The sequence below is a fragment of the Polyodon spathula genome, chromosome 4 (assembly GCF_017654505.1).
Source record: "Polyodon spathula isolate WHYD16114869_AA chromosome 4, ASM1765450v1, whole genome shotgun sequence".
Lineage (NCBI taxonomy): Eukaryota > Metazoa > Chordata > Actinopteri > Acipenseriformes > Polyodontidae > Polyodon > Polyodon spathula.
Window position 1 is genome coordinate 20,616,226 of NC_054537.1, and position 17,473 is coordinate 20,633,698.

At 38.5% G+C, this 17,473-nt stretch overlaps 1 protein-coding gene across 1 annotated transcript in view; it reads left to right on the forward strand.

The window, feature by feature from the left end:
- Positions 1-17,473, forward strand: part of LOC121313797 (vasoactive intestinal polypeptide receptor-like) — a 52,063-nt gene that overhangs the window by 1,666 nt on the left and 32,924 nt on the right. Inside the window, exons 2-3 of the mRNA XM_041246592.1 lie at positions 10,343-10,470; positions 16,981-17,088. Of these exons, the coding sequence (XP_041102526.1) occupies positions 10,343-10,470; positions 16,981-17,088 (236 nt within the window). The remainder of the gene's footprint in view (positions 1-10,342; positions 10,471-16,980; positions 17,089-17,473) is intronic.

Consider the following 17,473-nt stretch of genomic DNA (forward strand, 5'->3'; position numbering starts at 1 on the left):
ATAATAATAATTAATAATAATATAATAATAATAATAATAAATAATAGGTATAATCATATACAGTATGTAATTGTAACAGGCTGTAGTACATGTTTCTGAAGATATAATGTTTAACATTAATACATATATATCCTAGACCACCCTCCACTGTGTTGGTAACATACAAACTTATTACTTAATAATATGTTTTTATATACAGGATGAAGCCTCAATTATGTTATCAATATTTAAATATAAAACTAGGTTTTTAGTCCTTCACAAATTTCAGATTTCTCATAAAATTATATTTACAATTCCATTATTCGATTTTTCAAATATATCAAAATAACTATAAACAAAATAGAAAATAAATATGAGGCAAAGATATAAGATTTTACTTTACATTTTCAAGATCAAGAGGTTAACAAGTCAAATTAACTAAAATTAAAAGTTCAAATATACAGTATATGTTTAAAGATATCAAATCAATCATAAATGCTTACCTTTATGGCAAAAAAAACCCTCAACATATAAAAAGAATAACATTTATTGAGGCTCATGAATGAAAGAAGAATATAGAAGTTAGAAATCATGATACCAGAATTAAAGTATAGACACAAGCAGGAATAAAACATGAATAAACAAACATTTTCATAAGCATGCAGGCTTCCGTATGGTTATGTACATGTGCTTGCAGGATTCATGCACATTACTACAATAACGGTGTGAAGCAGCCTCTTTTGTGTAGGTTGGAATGAAGACTGTGTTTTGTTTCAACAAGTTCTGTTTGGAAGCAGTTTAAATTGCATTTAGTATTAAGTTGTAATCAAGAGTTATTTGTAGATAAATTCGATCAATGTTTAAATGGTTTCAACGTTCATATTTGTTTTCAAATACACACAATATCAGCAGTGTAGTTAAAGTGTTATTCTGTTTGAATTGTTCATCAAAGTATAATTGCTTGTATTTGTAATCTTAGCTAACTGTTATGCTGTATTAGATGTTTTTACTTCTGGTTTGCATGCAGATATTTCTTATACAAACAAATAGTATTTTACCTGAATCTTAAAGCTTTTGAAACCTAATACTCATTCTGGAGATGTGGTTGCTGTTGAAAAACAAAGTTGGAATGCAGTTGATCTTCTTCAAAACACGGAGTTGCAGTTGGACGTAGAGTCTACATCTGGGGAGGATGTTGGCATTATGGCGCTAAATGGAGTTCACTCTTGCTCCTCTTTAAATATAGTGCCCAAAGAGTTTACTTTGGTGATCCAATCACTTCCGGGTAAAACAGGAAGCTAACCCCTGACTGAAATTAGTCCTTTCATTGGCTTACAAAGTTTGAATGACACTTTCGTTTACACCAACAGTGTGTGTCATTAATAGAAGCAGCATCCCTCCTCCATGGATGGATAACAGTAAAATGTATAGAAGAAAACTTCACTTTCATCTCCTAAGTCAGTTACCGTTACAAGCACGTTAAGGACATTATACAATAATTAAAGGAAAATGATGTACAAGTTATTTTCACTTTAAACTTCATTAAAAGACAATAAACATTTCAATTTTATTGTCAAAACATACTTAAACAACTCTTAAATGTGTCCGTAAGATTAGTTATTAAAATGATTCTAAAACCAATTTGATCAGTTAAATTGTTACTCATTCGTCAAAATATGTTTGAATCGTAGTTTTAGACATTTCATGGGAGAGAGTCATGGCACCTCGTATCCAACAGGTGTTGCACTTTTTAACCCTTTATAGGCAGAATATTGTATATTGTCTTCCAGGCAGACATTCTTAATTAAAAGATAAGAATCAGCTTTGTTTATTTAGACAAGACTGGCAGGTCAGCACCTTTCAACCCTGTTAGTAATATCTAGTCCATTGAAGTAGATCAGTGTTCAAAGATCGATGAATGTTTTCAGGGAATGAAGGTTATGAGAAGACAAACTCAATTAGCATATCAGCATCTCAAGTCTCATAGTTTAAGAACACAAAATGCAATTTTACGAAGTACATTCAATTACAACTACACATTTATCCCACAAGGCTTACCTGTGCTTTACTAATAATTCACTGTCCTTTTTGTTTGTTTTACTGCACTTTGTAATGTTGTTATACTGCTGTAAACCTTTTGTAAGGGTTTACTTGTCACCTTTGTCACAAAGCACAGGTCAGGTTTGCTGAATCCAATATAATGAGAGGAAATGTGTTGCTTATGCCAAAATAGCTCACTTTATTACAGTCTTCACAGAGCATATATTGTTCTTCTGTGCAATAGCCTGTGAGCTGTTATGACAGAATGATTCTTGATGAAAAATCTCCCTCCAGACCTGTGAGGGTGCCCTGGACTGGATGGCCAGATAATTCATTCCCAGGGTTAGGTGGAAGTCGGCTATCTAGAAAGGGGGCAAAGCTATGGTACACTAAATAATTCGACCCGGAAGGGAAACGATGTGGCCACCGCGGATTGGAGGCAATCGTTTACCAAGGGGGCGTAATTGACGGTATATAAGGTGACGTAACAAGATTTGTTTTGTCGTGTTTAATTATACTTGTTTGTTTTTATTAGACGGCTAACATGATCCGGAGCTGTCGCTACAGACCAACACTGTACTTGTTTCACAATAAATTGTATTTGCGCCACGAGCACTATAGCTCACTTAGACTGGTGACTGTTTGTATATTGTGTGTGTGTTAAATACAGTGTTTATTGTTTCAGGACTGAACTCCTGGGTTATACTGTGTAGTACACATCCTTGTGTACTACAATTCATTATTATTATTTACAGTTGTCAAGTGACTTTTTGGATTATAAGTAAACACCATTGCACCTGTATTATCATCATTGCCTGTCTGTTATTGATCACCCCATCACTCCTGTACCTGCACACTGCAAAGCACTTTGCCTCAGCTACACATTTTATTATTTCTCATCAGAGAAAAAACAACTCTTAATGCAGCAGACTCAATGTATTGTCCACAGCTTGCTGAGATCTGAAATAATGTTATGATAAGCAAACCCATCCTTATGATAAGGTATTTCTTCATTGAAGTGAAAAATCCATGTTTCAGTGATACGTACAATGAAAATTAATGAAAAGGGTGTTATTACAGAAATGTTGATTGTAGCATAATTTTGTGACTTATCATGTAATTAAATAAGAAATCCTCATTAGAGCACAGTGGAAAATATGACCCAAATGTTACTGAATAGACCTTTTGCAGTTGCGAATAAGGAAGAATTACAGAACATGTTTCATCTGAGAGGTTGGAAATTAAAATGTGAGGCATATTTGTTAAATTAGTCCACCAAAGATATACATATTTAAAACAATAATACAATTATTATTAAAGCAGGATTGGAGTTCCATATGAATTTATATATGTGTGTGTATATAATATATTATATATATTATATATATTATCTATCTATATATATAAAACATGATCTATGGTTTAAACTTAATAATTCTCTTTATGCATAGAGTTCATTCTAATGCTTGATAGAAGTTTTTTGAAATGACAAAGAAAAAGACTTACTTGAAAAATTAAAAAAATGTTTTGTTTAATTCAGAAGTTACAGCAATCTACTAATACAAGTTTAGCAGGGGGAGGGAGGGGGTTAAAATACCTATCTGCCAAATGCTGTTAATACATTAATTGTTATTGTAAATTGATGCCAGCTGCCTATGCCTGTTCAGTGGGTAAATAAAACCCACACAGATCAATCAATCAGGGCTGCTACTGAAGGAAGAAGTGTGGGTACAGCCGCAATGCAGGGAGAGTAGTGCCCAAGAAAGTTTGTGAGAGTACAGTTGTGTACCTTGCAACGCTGTACAGCAAGGTTTATTTGTGTGATTGAAATGAATCTTTCACACAAGATACAAGCAAAACATCACAACGTATAAGAACATAAGAACATAAGGAAGTTTACAAACGAGAGGAAGCCATTCGGCCCATCTTGCTCGTTTGGTTGTTAGTAGCTTATTGATCAGAGAATCTCATTATGCAGCTTCTTGAAGGATCCCAGAGTGTCAGCTTCAACAACATTACTGGGGAGTTGATTCCAGACCCTCACAATTCTCTGTGTAAAAAAGTGCCTCCTATTTTCTGTTCTGAATGCCCCTTTGTCTAATCTCCATTTGTGACCCCTGGTCCTTGTTTCTTTTTTCAGGTCAAAAAGTCCCTTGGGTCGACACTGTCAATACCTTTTAGAATTTTGAATGCTTGAATTAGGTCGCCGCATAGTCTTCTTTGTTCAAGACTGAACAGATTCAATTCTTTTAGCCTGTCTGCATATGACATGCCTTTTAAGCCCGGAATAATTCTGGTCGCTCTTCTTTGCACTCTTTCTAGAGCAACAATATCTTTTTTATAGCAAGGTGACCAGAACTGAACACAATGTTCAAGATGAGGTCTTACTAGTGCATTGTACAGTTTTAACATTACTTCCCTTGATTTAAATTCAACACTTTTCACAATGTATCCAAGCATCTTGTTAGCACTACAAGCAATAAGGCAAGAGTACCTTGTTTCACTTTAAAAGTATTTTCTCCTGTGAAAAAAAGCACACTTTAATTAACAAACAGGAACAAAATAAACAGGGCACGATGGCTAAAATAAAAGGTTCAAGCAAAAGCACAAACAGCCCCAGCCCCAGCCCCAGCCCCAGCCCCAGCCCCAGCCCCAGCCTCAGCCAACCAAACCCCTCCAACAAACAAAGGATTTTGCTCTTTTTTTATACATGTGGCCACTTCCCAATTAGCATAACTTTCCTAATTGGGGATTGGCCACACATGTGATTGCAGGCAGGGACAGATTTAACCCAGTACCTGTCAACCTTACATTCCCACACACATAATATTTAAAGCAGCAGAACTTCTGCCCTGCCACATCCTGGTTTTGACAAAACGTTTTAAGCAGATAACATGCAGAGCTCTGTGCAGTCCAAGATGGTGTCTTCAGCAAAACAGGTAAACAGAAATGTAAACAGGAAGCAGTATACACCAAAAGTTTTTTTCAAGAAAACACCCCAAATTTTCAGAAGGCACACAGGCATGCAAAGAGCATTGAGGACGGATCACACTCTACTGAAGAATCATGGTTTTAAATCCATAACATAAGGTTGGATGTCCTGGGACAGTCCATGCAAGCAAAACATGTCCCTCTGATTGGTCCATGTTTTTTTAGGGCATGTTTTAAGGTCTTTGTGGCCTACCCATTGTTACATGCATTTGTGATTGGTTAGTTTGAAATAAGGTGTTTGTTTTAAAGAATTGATTGAAGTTAAGAATTAAAAACTTTTTGTAAGGATTTCACTTTTGCTAAGTATTTTATAGTTTATTCCAAATTTCTGTTACATTCCCCAAATAAATGTCCATTCTTTACACACAATACTAAATATAACAGGGTGCATTCTTGTTTGGAGTTTTAAATAATTTCTGTCTTTCCTAGCAGATTTGCTGACGATGATAATTTACGTTTTGTGTTCGTAATGATTTTAAATCAAGATATAAGAATATTCTTAGATTTCAGTTTGTATTTATCCCTTTCAATAAATATACATTGTAACATATGTATTTGTACTACTTCTAAGAGGGGCAGCCAACTGTGTATATGTGTCTAAATGCAATTTCCTTTTGATGTCCGGCAGAAGTGAGACAAATGTCGCCAGCTGAGACGTCTGTTATTTGCATCCGCTATGATAAGAATCTGGTGTATATAGAAAGTAAAATACAACAAAGATATAATTAAAGATAAAGATAAAGTATAAAGAAATTGCCACTGTCATGCATATTCATGAGCAGTCAAGGCTTGGGTGTGGTTTGGTAGCAGGTAGGTTTATTGCTTGTACTATTAATTAATAGCAACTGCTTCAGACTGATTTGGAATGCAAACATTGTGTTATGAGAGCAATAATTACAGTCACAATATTGCAGCAACGACATTATACAGCAGAGTAAAGTATACACTGCTTTTTATACAATGTATAAAATAGTCGACACAAGTAGTGCTAGCTCACCCCTTTTGTAGGTTTCTGTTTGCCCAATATTTTAGTATAACTATAGTACATACAATATACTACCACTTAGGGCCATATTCAGATACATCACTTGTGTGATTCTGCACACTTAAGTGCGCTAAATTAATGATTTTTCACATTGTGAAAGCTCACTTAAGTGAGTATTAGCACTGAAGGGTTGTGTTTTATAGTTATAGTATGAATGACCTTTGAGTTTATGAATGGGGGACAAGTAAGCCCCAATTGTTTATCCTAACATGTCCCTTTCTTTATATGTCTGTGGGCTGAATCATTACTGGGCAAAGATAACAAATTAAAAAGCAAAATAAAGAAATGAAGTGATAATAAACTAGCAAAGTGTTTTGAACATTTTAAACTGTGGAAGTGCTATAGGGTATTGGAAGTGTTCAGATGTACTTTGTGTTTTTATTGGCTAGAAGCACAAATCTAAGAAAATGATAAAACCTTGGCCACTGTGGCCCACAAATTCTGCTAATAAAACTTTCAAGCAACATCCTATATTGGCAACAGACATCAGATTGTGTCATATTAAATGAACTACCACTTTTCATTAGATTATATTGTAATATTTTATAGGTGTCCGTCCTCGGGCTCTGGCTCACACTGTCTATTTACACTGTGTTAGAGATATGTCTACTTCTGACCAATTGTCAATATTAACAGTGAATTCACAATAATTAAACACCTAAGATGTGGAAGCTTTTGGAATGTATTCAAATTCTTATATCTATTACTCAATCTACACTTCCCAATGGAAGATTTTACCCTAGTCACTTGGGCCTTTTTCCCTAATCCCAAAATATTATAAAGTTTGCAGGGAACAAGAAATAGGCTTATTACCCACCTCTAAACAAATACTTTTTTTTTTTTTTTTTTTGGTAGCTCAACATACTGCTATCATTTAGCAAGCAAGTATCACATTCAGGTGCACACAGAAATAATTCAAACAAATGATTTTTATAGCTTTAGTTTTTAGTAACTTTTTTTTTTTTTTTAAGAAGAATATTACATTTTAACCCTTTTAAGGTGTCTTTCAGTTAAGTTTCTGTGAATTATTTAGTTTTTGAGATGAAAGATACAAACCAGTTAAACAAGATATTGTAGCATTGCATGGAAAATAATTGAGGCTCATACAGGATTTGCAGGTTCTCGAATTCATGGTTTATTAAGCCAGGACTATACACTGGGTGGTTAAAAGCATGCTGCTTTATTAGCCAGTGGTACAACTGCAGATGACCAGCGTCGTGCTACTCAGACTGTGACAAATAACACTGTGTAACAATTTTTTTTTTTTTTTTTGGTTCCTGGGTAGTAAGTGTTATTTCCTAATTGCTTATGCCTCAAAAATATAGAAAATGGCTATTATTCCCCACAAACTTTGCTTTTGTGACCAGGACAGTGATATTTTGAAATTTACCATTTTCCAGAACATTCCAGATAGATTCAGTGCTGAGTAAACTTGGAGTAACTGCTAGAACTTTCTAGAACTTTCCAGTAATATAAATAGTAGTATAAATACAGGGGCCTTAAGCCCACCAGTTCAGTTTAGTTCCAGCTGCCTAAGTGGATACATATCTGCATTTTTCTGAGATGGCATCAAGAGGCTGCAAGCATCCGGCAGACGCATTTTGCTATGTCTGCAGCCAATTTATCAAGACAAGAGCAAAAATGTACTCCGTGGAAGCATCTGCTAAGATGTGTGAGGCCTACAAGGCATATTTCGGCATGCCTGTCGGGGATCAAGACAAACCCTGGGCACCTCATTTCACCTGCGAGCACTGCAAAAAAACTCTGGAAGGTAAGATGGACAATTGTTGCTCTGAATTTTATGTTATAAAATTTGTTAAAATTTTTAAAATTGTAAAAGTTTTTAATTTTAAAATGTTTTACAATTTTCAATGTTATTGAAAAAATATATCATATATGAAAAATGTTGCAAGAATCTCTTACACATTAGTCATGGGTGAAATAAATGTATTTTTGTAGGATGGTACAGAGGGGAAAAGAGAGCCATGAAGTTCGCTATCCCAAGAATTTGGCAGGAACCCACTGACCACTCAAGCAACTGCTACTTCTGCATGGTGGACCCTTCCAAACGTCGGACTGGCAAGAATGCACCTGCTATCATGTATCCGGACCTTCCTTCATCCATCGCCCCGGTGCCACACTGCCATGAGCTCCCCGTACCCACTCCTCCGGAGAGAGAGCAGCCATCTTTAGAAGAGAGCAGCAAGTCAGAGAGCGAGGAAGACGTTGTAGATCCAGATGACAATTTCAGAGGTGGAGCTGAGGAGAGAAACCCATACTACCCCAACCAAAAAGACCTCAACGACTTGATTAGAGATCTTGGTCTCACCAAGTCCAATGCCGAGCTTTTGACGTCTAGGTTCAAGCAGTGGAACTTGTTGGATGAAAGTGTGCAAGTCGCAGATCAGAGGAAGCGTCACCAACCTTTCTCCAGCTTCTTGACCTGTCAAGATGGGCTCTGCTTCTGCCACAATGTGACCAGTCTGTTCGAGGCAATCGGAATTGCCTGTAACCAGAATGAGTGGCGCCTCTTCATTGACAGCTCATCCAGGAGCCTCAAAGCCGTGCTGCTCCATAATGGTAACAAGTACCCGTCTCTTCCCCTGGCTCACTCGGTGCACCTCAAAGAGGATTACAACAGCATCAAGACCTTGCTGGATGCCTTGAAGTATGATGAGTACGGCTGGGAGGTCATAGGAGACTTCAAAATGGTGGCATTCCTGATGGGTCTCCAAGGCGGTTTTACCAAGTTTCCCTGCTATCTTTGCCTTTGGGACAGCAGGGACACCAAGGCGCACTACCACAGGCGGGACTGGCCACAGCGGACCGAGTTCTCCGTGGGGAGGAACAACGTCAAGTGGGAGCCACTGGGGGACCCCTGTAAGGTGCTGATGCCACCACTGCACATCAAATTGGGCCTTATGAAACAATTTGTCAGAGCTCTAGATAAGGAGTCGGCAGCCTTCAAGTACCTTCAAGACTTCTTCCCTAAGCTGTCTGAGGCAAAGGTCAAAGCCGGTGTCTTCATCGGACCACAGATAAAGAAGATCCTGGAGTGCAATGAATTCCCCAAGAAGGTCACTAGTAAGGAGAAAGCGGCTTGGAACAGCTTTGTCACAGTGTTTCGGGGCTTTTTGGGCAATCACAAGGCCGAAAACTATGTGGAGCTGGTTGAGACTCTGGTGAAGAAGTACGGCACAATGGGCTGTAGGATGTCCCTCAAAGTCCATATCCTTGATGCTCATCTTGATAAATTAAAGGAGAACATGGGAGCGTACTCGGAGGAGCAAGGCAAGCGCTTCCACCAGGACATACTGGACTTTGAACGCCGCTACCAAGGACAGTATAACGAGAACATGATGGGAGACTACATTTGGGGGCTGATTCATGAAAGTGATTTACAGTATAATCGTAAATCTCGAAAAACTACTCACTTCTAAATCTTTTGTAGTCATTTTTGTATTACTTTAGTACAAATACATGTTAATTTGGATTCATATGTTGTTTTTTTCTGACTTTATGTGAACGAAAAGACACAAATTCACCCATTTTCTCATTGGAAATAGGTAGATTTCAAAATATCACTGTCCTGGTCACAAAAACAAAGTTTGTGGGGAATAATAGCCATTGTCTATACTTTTGAGGCATAAGCAATTAGGAAATAACACTTACTACCCAGGAACAAAAATTGTGTTACACAGTGTAATATAAGAAAAGAAAAGAAAGTCCAAAGCACACTGTTTTGTCTGTGTGCTACAGCCAACTACAGAGATTGAAGTGAGGAGAAGTAAAAAAAAATCTGGGATCCACTGCCTTGTTGGATTTTTTGCTCAGGAACCCAAATTGAATGAAGTTAAGATTCAAATTACACCTGAAATTAGAATGTATAACAAATAATAAGTGAGCTTTATCAGCTGGTTTAACAAACCCAGTGATGCCAATAGAGCGTGAACAAAACAGCACCTACCAAGCAAAATTAGGTACAACGTGTCAGTAGTTGTGTACGTGAACTACAAGGGAGGACTTCGGTCGCCAGGGTTACACTGCATAGCCTTTCAGCTGCTGATCTGGGCACAGAGACACTTCCTGTCCCTCCGGACTGTACATCTCCCGGAAGTGGTGAACTGGAAAGTGGACCTTCTCTCCAGGGGAGGGTCCTCAACTGTCAGAATGGCGACTGCACCCTCAGGTGGTGCAGCGCATTCAGAAATGTTTCGGGGAAACCGAGGTCGATCTCTTTGCCATGGCAGAGACGACCCATTGCCCCCTGTGGTTCTCCATCCGCAGCTGTGGAGGTCCACTAGGCATCGACGTGCTAGCCCACGAATGGCCCAAGGCGCTTTTGTACACTTTCCCGCCTATACAGCTGCTCCTTGCTTTCCTCGAGAAGGTCAGGAAAGATGAGCGTTACCCTGGTGGCCCCCAGATGTCCCAGGAGAATCTGGTTTTTGAACCTTTGCCAGCTGCTGCGAGGGCAACCCTGGGAGATCCCGCTGTGCATGGATCTCCTCAGTCAGGCTAAAGGCACCCTCTGGCACCCAGATCTGGGCAGACTCCAACTGTGGGTCTCGCCCCTGAACGGGACCATTTGTCCGCCTTAGGGCTCTCAGATGCAGTAGTCAGTACACTGCAGAACGCTAGGGCTTCCTCCACAAGAGCACTGTATGCCTACAAGTGGAAATATTTTCAAAATTGGTGCATGGCCAGAAGCCACAATACCATTTATTGCCCCGCAGCAATTATTTTTCAGTTTCTACAAGATCTGCAAGAGGCGGGTAAATCTCTCTCTACATTGAAAGTGTACCTAACAGCGATATCTGGCTGTCATGTCCCCATTGACTCAGTATCCCCGGACGCTCATATACCGGCAACCCGCTTTCTAAAGTGTGCTCGGCGGCTACGTCCTCCTATAAAAGACATCCTTCCCAAATGGAGACTAGATGTGGTATTGGAGGCTCTCACTAAGAACCGGTTTGAGCCCATACATTCCATAGAGTTGAAATAGCTCTCTATGAAGACAGCCTTTGTTAGCTATCACCGTTGCTATGCGGGTCAGTGAGCTACAGGCACTGTCTGTGCACAGTTCCTGTATGCGTATTTGGGACAATGGAAACAGGTTGTCATTGCGCACAGACCCTGCTTTCCTCCCTTAGGTGATTACAGCTTTTCACTTGAATCAGTCAGTGTAACTACTAGCTTTCCATCCCCCTCCCTTTGCATAGGAGACAGATAGGAGATTGAATTCCCTCTGCCTGGTTTGGGCATTGAGAGGTTATGTGGTTAGAACGAGAGCGCAGCGTCAGTCTGACCAGCTCTTCGTCTGTCATGGTGAAAGGACCTGAGGTCAAGCCCTCTCTAAGAAGTGACTGTCCCATTGGATTGTGGACACGGTTTTGACTGCGTAAACTAATACCATCCTGCCCCTACCTGGGAGGGTGACCGCGCACTCTACCAGAGGTGTGGCTACATCATGTGCCCTCTTTTGAGGTGCCTCATTGAGCGATATTTGTACTGTGGATAGATGGGCTACTCTGCATATATTTATCAGGTTCTACCGACTTAATGTCATAGATCCCTCTGTGCCTTCAATAGGCACTAGGGTCCTTGAGGTTGCACGCTTACACCACCAACAGTAGATGGCGGTAGAGACATGTCCCACAAATATGCTGTCCGCTCATTCTCCCTCGCGACAACTTTGGTATATTTTCCCCAAAATATTTTTTTAACGGTCATCTTCAAATTGAAAGGGAACAATAGGTTACGGATGTAACCCCGGTTCCCTGAAAGAGAAGATGACCGCCAACTTTGCAAGGTTGCATCACTCACATTCGCAGGTTCAATGCAAAAGAGTCTGACATCTCCTCTCAGTGACTATTTATTACCTTGTGAGGCGGGACCGAGGACGTCACTCCACGGAGGGGTCTACCGGCAGCATTGATATAAAATGCTCAGTAAATACCTGACAGGTACAGTGTCTGTGATCAACACCGCCCACCCGCTCACTCACTCCACAAGTGAAACAGAAAAGAAATATATATGTATCTTAACTTTTTGTCAGCACCTTCCTTCCATTCCATTATTTTCACCATTTTCTGCAATATGAACTGTAGAACTGCACCATAACTGTTTAATTCACAGTACTGTACTTGTTTGTGGACAAATGAAATAGCAACTTGCCAAAGCCTGCAAGCACCAATATAATGTAAAAACAACTGCCTTATTTTTTCAGGGTTTTTTTTTTTCGTTACTTTGCCGAGATTTATATCATAATTTAGCGGTGTTAAGTTGCAAAAAGCCTTTACACCAACTGCCATAAATGTATTAATAGCTTAATAAAAAAAAAGAAAGATTAAAAAAAAAAAGAAAAAACATCAGGATTTTTTTTTTTCCCGGATCTGCATTGATCACATCAGTAGCCCCCTGTGGTCTGAGTAAAAGCAGAAAGCCACAAATTAGCAAAGATTTTTCATTTCTACAAATACATGCAGTCTCTGGTTCCTTTTTAGTCCCACTTCTCTTTGGCTCTCCTTGTCTGTCTTTTGCTTTTCTCTGTCTCTCTGTTCTTTTTACTTTCACTCCAGCTTGTCCCAGCAGCAGCCAGTTACTTATTCCTACATCCAGGACATGCCCCCAGTGCACCAGCCACCAATCCCGAGCAAACACGGTTTCCCGCTCTTGATCCCCTGATGATTGCAACATCTCATCCATTGGTTTTGCCAACAATCTTGCAACTTGGTACCACTCGAGTGGCAAGCCAAGCCTCCGATTGGTGGCGATTCTCCCGTCTCTGACGTCCCTGAACACCTGCTGCAATTGAACTGTTGACCCTGGGTCACAGAACCTTCCGGAACGCAGTTACAGCAGACCCAGGGTCATTACAATATTATCAAATCTGAGCAGAAATGTGTAGCAAGTTTGAAACAGATTTGGAAATCTTGTTTTTGTAAATCAATGTTACATACAGCAAGGTACGTTACATACAACGAGCTGTGTAGCAATTACCAGGGTAACCCATAGAAATGACATCCTCATTATGATTGAGAGACCATTCAAAATTTAATAAGCATGAATGAGAATGTAACAGGGAGTGCAGGTTGTCTGCTGGCAAACGGAAAGACGCAGGTAGTTTTCTTTGTCACACCGTCCAGGCACGCAGGATGTATTTGCAATGAAACACAACTGCGTGACGATATGAGTGGGCGACTATGCAACAAGTGTACAGAAATGAACTACATAAAAAGAAAACAATGAGTATAACACAGCTAAATATAACATTTTGCCACAAATACTGTCAACGCGCTGCTCCTTCTATAACAGGAGATTCAGCTGACACAGTCACTTTATGTAAACTTTCAATGGGATTTTACAAATCCGCAAAACTAATCACTGACACTTTAAATGAATTAGAAACTAAAACATGACATGACTTCATTGTACAACCAACTTAGACGAATATTTATTGATTTCTTAACAGATTTCCAGTTGATAGCTCATAAGAAAATCCAGTTTAGAGCAATTTGATTGTGTGAAAACAAATTACTTAGATTCACAAATCTATTTCCTTTTTTTTCTGATAGAATACAGTTCATGGCCTTTTCAACTATTTCTGTAGGATCTGGCACTCACGTGGTCAACTCAACTAATTGTTCAGGTGCAGAATATCTCACAGTCTGACAGTTTCTGTTAGCATAGTTAATTATGGAAGTGATACCCTTTAGCTCATAGCAGGTATTTTGAAATACAATAAAAGCAGAGGATATCCTTCTCTTTTAGGGCATTTGTTTTTATTACTTCTCTGTTGTTTCCTGGAAAATGTAAAATCCATCTCCACAGAGCCCTGTCATTTCTGCTTAGGTGGTTTGACATCTGTACTGATTGAGTTGAAATTTCACAATGCCTCCTTAACTACTGGCTTTTAGAAATTATGCTTTTACAATGAAACAACCTCATAAACTGAGGACTACATTTTCCTGAACATAACATTATTGGTTTTATCATCAACTAATGTCAGTTTTTGTTGCTGCTGTTGTTTTTTTTTTATTCAGCTTGTAGGTGACCTGTGACTTGAGGTCATGTGACTTTTTGATTTCCAGACAATAAAGATGTAACGTTTCGGGATTTACAATGCCCTGTCATTTTTTTTTTTTTTTATAAAGTTCCCGCTGTTACAGTGCCAAAGCTATGTATATCAGAAACTACTTGAGGTAATGACTTCATATTTGCAGGGTTTTTATTAATCTTTCATACTAAAAGTCTTTCTGTTCCTGAAATTGACCTCTGACCTACATTGCTGCTATATTGAGGTCATGTGCATTTTATTACAGCTGCACAGACAGTACTCTTTGTTTACTGATGTAACCCCTTTACAGTGTTTTTGTCATAGTTGTCACCCCACAGCTAAGCCTTTTATGATCAGCGCTGTAAAAAAACATATGACAGTCGTGTGGAAAAAAAAAAAATAATAATAATTTCCAGACCCTCCAGAACACACAACTAAATTTTCACCCGAACAATTTTTTTCTAAAATCATAAAATATACAAAATAAGTGAAACAATTAAAAAACTTAAGTTAATATCAACAGATTGCAAAACAATTATTCACATTTACTTCTATTATTAACATGTTAATTTCTTTGGAGATTGATTTTTTCATTTTAACACGCATTAATCACACTCCTCTGTCTTGACCCTCTTAGAATACAGAAACTCATTCCATGCGTCACCATTTGAATATACTCGAGCGCGCACTTTCTAGCAACAACACAACAGCAAACGAAAAATTGCAAACCATGGCAGTGAAAGATTTTCTTCTATGGTACAAATATAGATTAGCTGAGTGCTGCCGACTTCTTGAGACACACAATGTTGACCATGACATGGTTCAGTTTGTACTAACAATGTACCCATTTTAAATTTTTTTTTTTTTTCTAATTATATTTATTTCAGTTTAGACTAAAATACTAAGTTTCCGTAGCTAATATTATATTAAATGCCAGATCTCTCAACACTTGTTTAAAATTCCATATTATTTTCAGTGGGGTCAACACTGAATTAAAGTGATTTCTAAGGCTCTGAAACTGCCGGTTGATTCTCCTCTTAAACATACCATGTCTGTCTTTCGTTAGACTTTACCCACTGCCAAGTCCAAACAGCAGATGATTTTAAATTGAATAATTTATTACACATACTGTTTTCCTTAAATTCATTGGCTCTCATTTCATTTTCAGTGATCTGATTGGCCAAATTAGTACATCTAATAATTAGAATTACAACATGTACTAAATGTTTTTTGTTTTTTGACCCAGTTTTTTGACCCACATGGCCTTCCATAGGTACGCAGCTTATCTGAACAGCTGCATGTGAGTCGACACTTATGAAGACGAAATTTTGCAAATCAAAGGTACGCACAGTGCGTAATGTGTGTACGGCTGCGTGCGTAATATTTACAATTAAGGAGAATATAACCGTGTGGAAGGGGTGTGGGTAATTCACTGACCAGGAGACAGACAGGTGTACTTGGGAAACACCACACAGGTGCCCAGTTTTATTTTGGACCGGTTTTTATTTTTCCCCGGCAGAGGGCACTGTTGACCGTGGGCTGCCTATCAACGATGATAGACAGCACCACGGAAATACCACAGCTGGTACACGAACAGCAAGTGCACTCGCAGGTGCTCAAAGAAATAATAATGAAAACAGAAGGCGAAAAGAACAAGGGAAAATAAAACAGTAATAAAACTACAAATAAAAGGTGCTGCACTCGGCAGCGTTATCCTGGTCGCCACTACCCGCACGACCCGGATCACCGTCCTATTCTATCGGCTATCTAGCCTGCTCTTTTACAATACGCCGGGGTCTGCACAAGGATTCCCCGCTCTCTCTCTCTGTCTCGCTGTGAATCTTTATTTTTCTCCCGGCTGATTCCCGGTCCTGAATCAAAGCTTCCGCACTCTTGGCGCGTCTAAGTGGGCAGACCTGAGGAAACAACAGAGCGTTATTTTATAGGACCAACAATCACCGAAGACCCGCCTCTCAGCCATTCAGAGAGGGGGAAAGTCCACACACCCACTTTCCCACCTCCCCGTGTCACTGCCATGACTCACAGGCGGTTGTTGGGTGACTGCCGCCTTCTTCCTGCAGCCCGTGAACACGCCAGCAGAGTCAGAACAGATCTCTCCCTGTTACAAACCATTACTTAATGAAAGCTTTGTTTCATTTAGACAATCTTAAGTTATTAGTAAAAGAGAATAATTTTGTTTTATAACGGCAATAAAAAACATCAGTAAAGGATACCTTTTAAAAGGAAACTGATAAGATACAGTATAATTTGAAATGCATTAGGTGAACAATAAACCGACTCCATTGTGATTTAGCAGTTGTTTCAAACAATTTAACAGCAAATGCTGGAGTTTTTCTGTGTAATTCTGTGTAAATATAAAAACTATAAAGAAAGTGCAACACTATTAATCCAGAAATAGGACAACAGGTTTTAGTTTGTTTGTTTGTTTTGTCAAAAACACAACAAACCAGACCAAAAAACCTATGGTTTTGGTCGGGGTGTTTTTTGGATAATAATAATAATAATAATAATAATAATAATAATAATAATAATAATAATAATAATAATAATAATAATAATAATAAACTTGAATGAGATGGATGCAGTAATTTTATCGATTAAAATATGCGATTCAAACATTTTTTAACTAATACAAACAAAATGTAACCTCAAGATTAATTGTGATTCATTTTTCTCTTGACATCCCTAATAAATACATTATTTTTTAATTGTATGACTATTCTTCCAAATTAGTGTCAATGTTGTGATTTTGAGCAGAGGAAACTGCTCGTGCAATTTGGTTAGCTCTGGCCAATCCATGCCATTTACATTTAATTGCAATGTTTTGTTGTTGTTGTCACAACAGTGTGCAAAACTGAATGGGATGGTCTACAATGCTGGCCCAGAGTTGTAGTTGGTGAGGTTGTCAGTATGACGTGTCCAGATTTCTTTCGACATTTTACAACTAAACAAGGTAAGAAATATCCCTGTTTTTGCTGTTTTTTTTTTTTTTTTTTTGCATGGAAACCTCAATTGAACAGGTTTGATAAAGCATATTACCAGACTTTACAGTGACTTTTGTGGCTATTGTTTAGTTAGTTTTACCACAAGACAGTCTTTTAATCAGATGTATGCAGCTGCATGGATCTTGGTGGCTGTAGACACAGTGGATCCACACAGCTGCATGCTGCATTTTTGCCCCTAACCAGATACATTACAGGCCAATTTCTCTACAAGGCCATGAGGGGCATGCAGTCAAGAACTATATATTTTTTTAAACTTGATTTGAACTGTCTCTGGAGAGTCTCTGAAAGATTTGCCTTGGGAGCACAACAGACATCTAGTAAACACATCATGTG